Source organism: Camellia sinensis, chromosome 15 (assembly GCF_055761805.1).
Source record: "Camellia sinensis isolate YWXY chromosome 15, ASM5576180v1, whole genome shotgun sequence".
Classification (NCBI taxonomy): domain Eukaryota; kingdom Viridiplantae; phylum Streptophyta; class Magnoliopsida; order Ericales; family Theaceae; genus Camellia; species Camellia sinensis.
The window spans coordinates 46,338,575-46,347,728 of NC_138975.1; the positions used below are offsets into that span (position 1 = coordinate 46,338,575).

General features: G+C 34.9%; 1 protein-coding gene across 1 annotated transcript; it reads right to left on the reverse strand.

Moving 5' to 3' along the window:
• Window positions 1–1,505: 1,505 nt before the first annotated feature.
• LOC145812966 (uncharacterized) lies at window positions 1,506–2,132 on the reverse strand. Its single transcript, XM_082908220.1, has one exon. The coding sequence runs from the start codon at window positions 2,130–2,132 to the stop codon at window positions 1,506–1,508; it is 627 nt and encodes a 208-aa protein (XP_082764346.1).
• Between the last annotated feature and the right edge of the window lie 7,022 nt (window positions 2,133–9,154).

The window sequence follows — 9,154 nt, forward strand, 5'->3', positions numbered from 1 at the left end:
GAATCATCTGCAAATTGGAGATGGGATAAGAGAACCTCATTAGCCCCAAGCTTCACTCCTTTAAGAGTGCCAAGATTAAGTGCTCTGTTGAGAAGAATGTTGAGCCCTTCCGCTGCTATATTGAAGAGGAATGGTGAGAGTGGGTCACCCTGCCTAAGACCTTTTTGTGGTGAAAACTCCTTAGTTGGTGATCCATTTACAAGAATGGATAACCGAGGTGAAGAGACACAAACTTTCATCCAAGAGATCCATTTAGACCCAAATCCAAAACTAGAAAGCATGGAAAATAAGAATTCCCAGTTAACCGAATCAAATGCTTTCTCAAAATCCAACTGTAAAATTAGCCCCGACTTCTTGGTCTTCTTCCGGCCATCAACCACTTCATTAGCAATGAATACTCCATCTAAGATATTTCGCCCTCCAAGAAAAGCAGTCTGAGTTTCACCAATAATAGAGGGCATTACTACCTTCAGTCTACCCGTTAGAACTTTAGCCAATATTTTGTATAGAGAGCCCACAAGACTAATAGGTCTATAGTCAGTTATACCATTAGGATTCTCCAGCTTGGGGATGAGAGTAATGAAGGAACTATTGATGCCATACGCAAGCTTGCTATGGGTGTGAAAATCTTTAAAGAATTGCATGATATCCTCCTTCATGGTCTTCCAATATTTTTGATAACACAACAGGTTGAACCCATCAGGGCCTGGAGCTTTATTGTTATTGCATTCCATTATAGCCGCCTTAACCTCATTCTCCTTGAAATCTGAAACAAGATGCTGGGAAATAAGACATGGCTCAATAGAATTGAACTCCCCCCCCCCCCCCAAAACAGGCCTATTTACCCAAGATTCAGCAAAATGACCCTTGAAGTGGAGCAGTACCTCCAGCTTAATCCTGTTAGGATCCTCATAAGATACCCCATCAACTGAAATAGAGTTGAGAAGGTTTCTACTCTGCCTAGTGCTAGCAGAGACATGGAAAAACCTCGTGTTTCTATCACCATTCAAAGTCCAATTTAATCTGGATTTTTGTAACCATAACCAATCCACCATTCTAAAAAGCTTCCACACTTCACATCTAATCACTCTTCTTCTTTCTTTTTCTGTGTCAAGTAATGGTCTAGCCTCAGCTACTATGTCAATTGCATGCAATTCTTCTTCAGATTCCTTAAGCCTTGTGTTGATATTACCAAACACCTCATTATTCCACTTTTTTATCACTAGCTTTAGAAGTTTCAGTTTTTGTACAATTATGAACCCAGCCCAGCCCGAAATAGTGGTATTGTTCCAGAAATTAGCAAGGAGCTTAGAGAAAGAGGGGTGCAAGGTCCAAGCATTAATGAACCTGAAAGGCCTTGGGCCCCAATCTCTTTCATCCTCCATCAGCAACAATGGGCAGTGGTCTGAAACTGACCTGGGTAGCCCCCAAAGCTTCAATTTGAAATTAATCAACCATTCAGGACTGAGCAGCACTCTATCAATCCGGCTCCACTTCTCTGATTCCTAGGCATTGCACCAAGTATATTTCCTTCCCAAAAGAGGTAGATCGTTGAACTCACATGTTCCAATAAACTCATTAAAATCATTCATTCCTTTATCTCTTCTAGAACATCCCACCCTCTCGCCTATATGACTGATTTCATTGAAGTCTCCTCCCAAGCACCAAGGTTTTGTGAAGGAAGCCTTGAGATTAGACAGGTTTTCCCACAGTTTGAACCTGTTGGTAGCATCATTTGGAGCGTAGACATTTACCAAAACACAATCAAAGGAGTTATATAGAAGACCTGAGAGCAAAATGTACCTCCTAGTGCAGCAACAATCAGCAAGTTGAAAAACATCTGGATCCCATATGCAAAGGAGTCCACCAGCAGTGCCTTCTGGATCCACAGACATATACTCCATTTTCTTGCTCCCCCAAAGCCCTCTAACCACAATATCTGAGACCACAGCTTTCTTTGTTTCTTGAAAGAAAGCAATATCAATAGCTTTGTCCTTTAAAAGCTTCTTGATTCTACTTTTCTTCACAGACTTTCCTAACCCCCTAATATTCCAAGATAAGAGCTTCATGATGAAACAAATAAAACACTCATAATCCCCCTTCCACAACAACTTATTGTTTTGTTTTCCCATCTTTGATAAGTCTCTCCTTATCTTTTAACTCTAATTCAATAATCTTGGCAAGTGCAACATCTTCTTGCCCATTAAAATTGATATCAAGAGTTTTCCCCAATTGGATAGTGGCTGTGGCTTCTCGGAGAAGGTAATCTTGGCTTGATTCAGCCTCAGACAAGTCTGATTAAGCAAGTGCAGCAGCTGCTGGTCTGTATATGACAGATTTGGAGCTAGATTTGTGAACCGCTTTGTGACCATAGAGTCTAGAAAACTTGGAATACCCTTCGAACTGTGCCTTTTTTTTTTTCCTTCTATTCTTCGCATTCCGCAGAGAAATAGAGCTGATAGCAGAAGGCCTAAAATGATCGGTGTGGATGTGGCTCGAAATGTCCTTGCTATTTGGGCCAACATTAATTAAAGGCCCAGGAGAAACCTTATGAGAGGCCATGATCCCAATGTTACCAGGCCTTAAAACACAATGTTCATTGGGCTGATCAATGGGCCTAAGAGAAGAACCAGGAATTACGTTATTACAAATCAATTGGGACAGATCCACCTCAAGATTAATGCCAATCTGGGAGCCCTCTTTAGATCCATTTAGACTATTGTTGAAACCAGATGTAGAAACTTGCTCTACACACCTTTGATTGTCATCATTGCGATTTGGCCTTAGCTCTGACTTCTCTTGCATCATTACCTCTACACACGCTCCTTCCTCTCTGCAGCAGCTACCATCCTTCTGTGTCTCCTCAACTACTGTGCTTCCCTTTTCTCTGTTGTGACAAGCTGAAGGCTCATTCGCCAGTGCTCCCATATGGTCACATGCCAGCTCAGCTATAGGCTTGCCACATGGTGCTGCCACATCTTCATCTGCCATATTATCACATGCCAGCTCAGCTATAGGCTTACCACACTGTGCTGCCACCTCATCATCTTCGTTTTTCTCCCTGCTATTCTCCTCATAGATATTTTCTTCCTCTTTACTACTGTAGCTCTCAATGGAGCTGCAAACTTCACCATTATGCTTCAAGATATTGATGTCTGCAATATGATCTTCGCACACAAGGATGGGGTAGAGTTGACCCTTGCACTCTAAGAAAATAGTTTTGTTAATAGGCTCCATATATGGTGTAGCCAATCTGATTTTGGCATAAGAGAAAGACTTTTGATGAGTAGTGTCTCCATCCAAACTGAGGACAGTACCCCACAAATTTCCAATGTTGTTGAAAGTGTTTCGGTTCCAAAAATTTAGTGGCACACCATAACACCTCAACCACAGGCACCTCTCTGGTTCATAGTGAAAATCTGGCTTCCATACCCTTACCGAATGGCTATAGTCCTTGAACCATTCCTTGATGTTGCAGATTTTAGAGTTCAACTCCACTTGGGAATTGAAGGTTAAGATTACATCACGCCCGCCTCCCTTTCTGACTAGCACCTGATCCAGCCCTTTCTCCTTCAAAACTGTCCTAATGTCACGCAAGGAATATTCATTCTTGAGCCTGATTATTACACTCTCATAAAGCCAACCATGCCCAACTTCATCAACTTTTATGGTCGTGCTTACAGTTCCAGCTACCACAGGAGTTTTTCCTTTTAGAACCTCTGCGTATGATTTTTGCCCTGCACCTGACGGATGGCCCCTGATGTTGCCTGTGCCTGAAAATCTGCTCATGGGTTGCGATCTCCTTTTACTGTGTTCTGCCCGTGAACCCCTTTCATGAGTAGCTTTTTTAACTTCTAGCTCTCTATCATCTACCAACAGCCCATTAGCTTTTTGGATAGCAATGTCAGCTGCAACAGAGCAACCGAACCTCACAAACCCAAATCTTGAGTTTGTCGCTACCCTTCTTTTGAAAGGTATATAAGCATCCTTCACGATACCAAACTTAGTGAAGAGTTTGAACAGGGATCTAACATCCATTGATTGAGGTAGGTTGTCCACAAAAATCGAAAAGAGTCTAAAGCTTGACTCACTGCGTTTTGATCCACCTCCATTCCGATGCCTCACTACCGGAATCCAACCACCATTGCCCCTCCAACGGTCCGTTTTTTTAGAAAAAAATCTTTTTAATCTGTTTCTTCACTGTAGCTGATACATCCTGAAAATAAAAATTGGCAATCTCTAGTTTTTTTTTTTTTTTTTTTATAGAAAAGAATTATTGTGAAAATAAAAATTGCGATGCAGCATCCACATCCAATGTCTATAATGTTGCATGAATAATATCTATAAAGAATACCAAATTGTTGAAACAGTGTTGTGCTTCAAACTAGCCTCAATGGTTGGGTTGTGGCTCATGGTTGAGTATGAAAATGTCTTTGATGTATATTCAGGACTCATCTCTTAAATTCCACCTCAAATCTTGGTTTCACAGATCATTATCTAGCACAAGGGCTCCTGTGATGTGACCTTGCTATTATTACCTCTTAACCAGTGGGGCCCTTTTGAAAGGTGCATGCAGATGTCCTCTCTTTTTGAAACTTCTCAACAAGTTTTGTATGATATAGTTGCCAGAGGGTAGATAATTTTGATATTTATTTACAGTCATTGAGGCTACACCCCTCTTTAATCCCTAGTTAGTTTTAGTGAGTTGCTATCACTTTTTTCAATCTTCTTCTCTCACAAGTTTTTAAAATCTTTAACCAAAAGGAATTTATTTCTGAGCTTCACAGGCAAAACAGCGGGTAGAAGACACAAGTATCTGATAGCAAGTTTTGTTGTTAAATTGTTTTTGTTTGTTATTGTTGTTTAATTTGAACAAATTTGGATGATGAATTCGTTCTCACTGGTGTGTGTGTGTGTGTGTGTGTATGTGTGTGTGAGAGAGAGAGAGAGAGAGAGAGAGAGAGAGATGTCTATAGATCTAATCTGTTGAATATACTACAGATTAGATCTATTTCAACAGATAAAAAAGTAAAAAATTTAGCCAAAACTCCTTCATTGGACCCCTATTTGGTGAAAATGACAACCCAATATAGGCCTCGTTTGGCATGCAACACTTTTAACTTGAAAGTCAAAAAGTTATTAAAAAAATCAAAAGCCTATAACTTATACCAAAAAGTCAAAGCTCTTTGCTCTCTAATTTTTGCACATCTTTTTGTAAAAAATCAAAAAGTCATTCTAAACATACTATTTTTTTTACCTCATATTTTAGCCAAAAAGCTAAAAAAAATACTAAAATAGCCTGTTCCCAAATGAGACCTTCTTTTGTTTCATAAATCCCCTAAGGAGGAGACGCATAATTGAGTAAGGACAAAGAAATATATATATATATATATATTTTATTAGACAATATTATCAAAATAATAGGTTACTGTGAACCAGAGTAACATGTTACTATGAGATAGAATAATATGTTACTGTCAAATAGAGTAACATGTTAATGTTTACATCAATTTCGACGGTAATAATTTTATTCTATTATTTATTTATTTATTTATTTTAAAGAATTTCATAGTTAACATGAATCTTATTTGATAGATTTTGATGAGAGGATTTAAAAGTATTAATTTTATTAAAACCTGATATCTAGATAAAAGTTATATTTTATTTTAAAATTTAATATTTTGATAATAGTGGTATATGTTGGACTTTTCAAGATTTTTTTTTTTTTTTTTTTTTTTTTTTTTTTTTTTTTGTGATTGTCCTTAATGCATTGAAGTTTATTATGATGGGGCTTTGACCAAATTCCTCTAAAAAAAATGAATTTCTATTTTAATAGATAAAATTAAAAAATTAGGACAAGAATTTGAACATATAAGGAAAAACAATTGAACAGATAATAAAATGTTGACAAATATTTAAACAGATAAGGGGGAAAATTGAACAGATAATCAAAAAAAATTGAACAGATAGATATAAATTTGAACAGATAGAAAATAATTTGAAAAGATGGATATAAATTTGAATAGATAGTCAAAAAGTCACCAGATAAATTAAGAAATAAAATTAGAAACAAAAAGTCATTCAAAACAAACAAATGGACTTCTCACCAAACTATTTCATAAACAGTAAACCTCTCACCAATAAAAAATATCCACTAGATTTAATAATTTATATTCACCTTAATGTGGACTTATCAACAATTATCTTATATATATATATATATATATGAGAAAAATGCTCAGTAGCTCGAATTTATGTGGCTCGAATGTCTTGAATGTATCAAAACAAAGTCGTTTTACCTCCAAAATAACGTTGTTTTGAGACATCCGAACCATTCAGACCATAAAAATTCGCCCTACTAAGCATTGTTGTATATATATTATGCATAAAAGACTCCTTTTAACAGTTTGCTTAAGCCCCAAAAAACTCAAAATTGGCATGAGGGCAAACACCAAAGAAGGAAAGAGAACTTCTATGACAACCCTTAAAAAAGGCCTTCTTTTTTTTTTTTTTTAAATAATTGCGTTACTTGTTTTCAAAATAAATTATTAAAATACATGTGTATCATATGACAACACTTAATGAAATGGGAAGGGAAAAAACTTGCCCAAAAAAAAGTGTGCAGGTAAGATATTGACTTGAGTAATTAAGAAATATGAGAAGGCATGATGAATGATAATTAGTTAGGAAGTAAAGATACATAGGTGTCATTTGAGAAGAGCTCATTTGGACTCTTTTGGCTTTTTGAGCCACAAAAGACAGAATAGGCTATTTGAGCCACAATAGACAAAACATCACGTCCAACCCATAATCATTACACTCTTCTCTCACAAAGAAAGTCAAAAAAGCCAAAAAATCAAAAATCCTTCCCAAACTAAGCTTTTGAGCCCAGGCTCAAATAGCCAAAAAAGTCAAAAAGCTAAAAAACCAACTCACTTCCCAAACGGAGGCATAATACTCCAAGAATATTCTATAATTTTCGGTTAGAAGGAGCTCTACGAAAAGATTTACATATGAAAGTTCATAACCCTCACAAAGAAAGATGCTTTATTGGAAGGCCAAACAGAGCACAAGCAGAGACCAATTAAATGCTTGATTGTTTCGGAACTTCTATTTCTTTTTTTTTTGTCTCTTCGAAATATTAAAAATTATTTGGACAAAAATAAATAGCTAAAAATATGTTTATGAATTTTAGAAATTATTTCCACCCCAAAAAAGAACTATATGAAGATAATGATTATTTAAAAAAAAAAATCATCAAACTACATTAAATTTTTTTTTCCCAATAAACAGATCTTAAAAACTCAACTAAATAATATCTTTCATGAATTGACACATCACCACCCAAATACATGTTGGCTTTGATTGGATAGCACAGATTCCCAAACTTATGTTTTGAAACTATAGTTTAAGTTATTATTATTCATTTGGTTATGTGGTTATTGCAAGTTTTGCACTTAGCAACACATTTATTTATTCAACTACATGTTTAGCCTAAGCTTTTAAGTACCTATTTTTCCCTTCAAAAACCTGAATATCCTACCTTTAGAATTGCCTGTTGATAGTTCAAAAATCAAACTAGTTCTTAAATCAAACTAGTTCTTACTGTTTTAGAAATTTAGGAATCAAGTCAAACTATGAAACCTTTAGAATCAAAACCAAACTGTGATTTGGATCCAGTTTAGAACCGTGATTAAAAGCTAGAAAATTTATCACTATAGTTAGACTATGTAGTTCAATAAAAATTAATTCTACCAATATAAGCATTCCAAAAATTTCAAATTTTTAGAATTTTGTCCAAACTAATCTTTATAAAATTTGTAAAGGGAAAACAAATTCCAGTAATTACCACAAAAATGCATTTTTAAACAATATAACAAGTTTAAAAATTATATAATTACTGAAAAACTATACACATATTTTTGTACATAGAGAAAGTATTTGGTAAATAGGATGAATAAAAATGTCTTATTGACGCCTTTATGACATTGAGGTTTGAAGTAGTTAATAAGAAGAAGATCAAATACGTTGTGGAACATTCTATACTAACAAAATTAACAAAAACATGAAACAGTTAGGTTTGGTTTTTTTTTGGTTCTTTTTAAGCCTTAATCAGTGAATTGAACCGTAATCAATAATTCTTAATTTTTTTGGAATCAGAACCAAACCGTTCCCTTAAAAAACGGGAGTAAACCTTACGATTTGGACCAATTCAGATCTGTTTTTGTTTTGGCTGATATTTTTTGACACCCCTATAAAACTGATGACAAGTAAAGCCTTGTGGAGTTGAATTGCAAGTGAAGTCAGGCAAGCTAAGGCTATGTATGACTTCACAAAACCTTCTTAAAAACTAGGTACCTTCTCAGAAACTTGGTAAAATATGCTTCTTTGTGCTCATCCACCTCACAAGACTGCAGTTCTTGCTTGTTATTTTAAGTAACTTTTTTTTTTCCAAATCAATAAAACGAAGTTTAGAAAAAAAAAATGATGTTAAAGCTGCAATGTAGTGATAAAAAGTAAAATATGTTTTCTGACCATTTCTATTTACATGAGAGGAACAAATAGTGCCGGAGTCAAGATTTTGATTCATGGGGGCACCATTAATCCTAGTGATAACAATTACAAAATTTAACCAAATTCATTTTTCATTTGGTGATAGAATAACCAAAGATCAATGTGATGTCAAAATTTTGTGCCTTATGTTTTAATTAACTGATGCTTTTTGTATTTGCTATTTTAAATATGATGATAATTACAATTTAAAATGTAATAACATGCATAAAAAAAATAAAAAAAACAAAGAAAAAGAAAGAAAGAAAAAAGATTGTGTTTGGGAGGGGAAAGATTGGGCACACACCTGATCTTCAGCCAAAAAAAAGATATTGAGAAAAACAAGAGAGAAATGAGAAATATGAAAATAATTATAAGAGAATATTTTGATAAAATTAAAGATTTATAATGATAAATTATAAGGAATTTATTAAAAAGAAAGAGAAATAAAAGATGAGACAAACATTTTGAAACATATTTGAAACTTAAAAGGGACTTAAATGAAAAACTTTTTCTAATTAGAGGTAAAAGTGTAATTCTCAAAAAATGAGGGGGCATGTCTCTATGTAGCGCCGTCCCTGGGAACAAATATGTTACAAGTTAA

What these genes read in the sequence shown, in the direction of transcription:
- LOC145812966 (XM_082908220.1), bottom strand. Translation starts at nt 2,132, where the DNA reads ATGGGAAAACAAAACAATAAGTTGTTGTGGAAGGGGGATTATGAGTGT.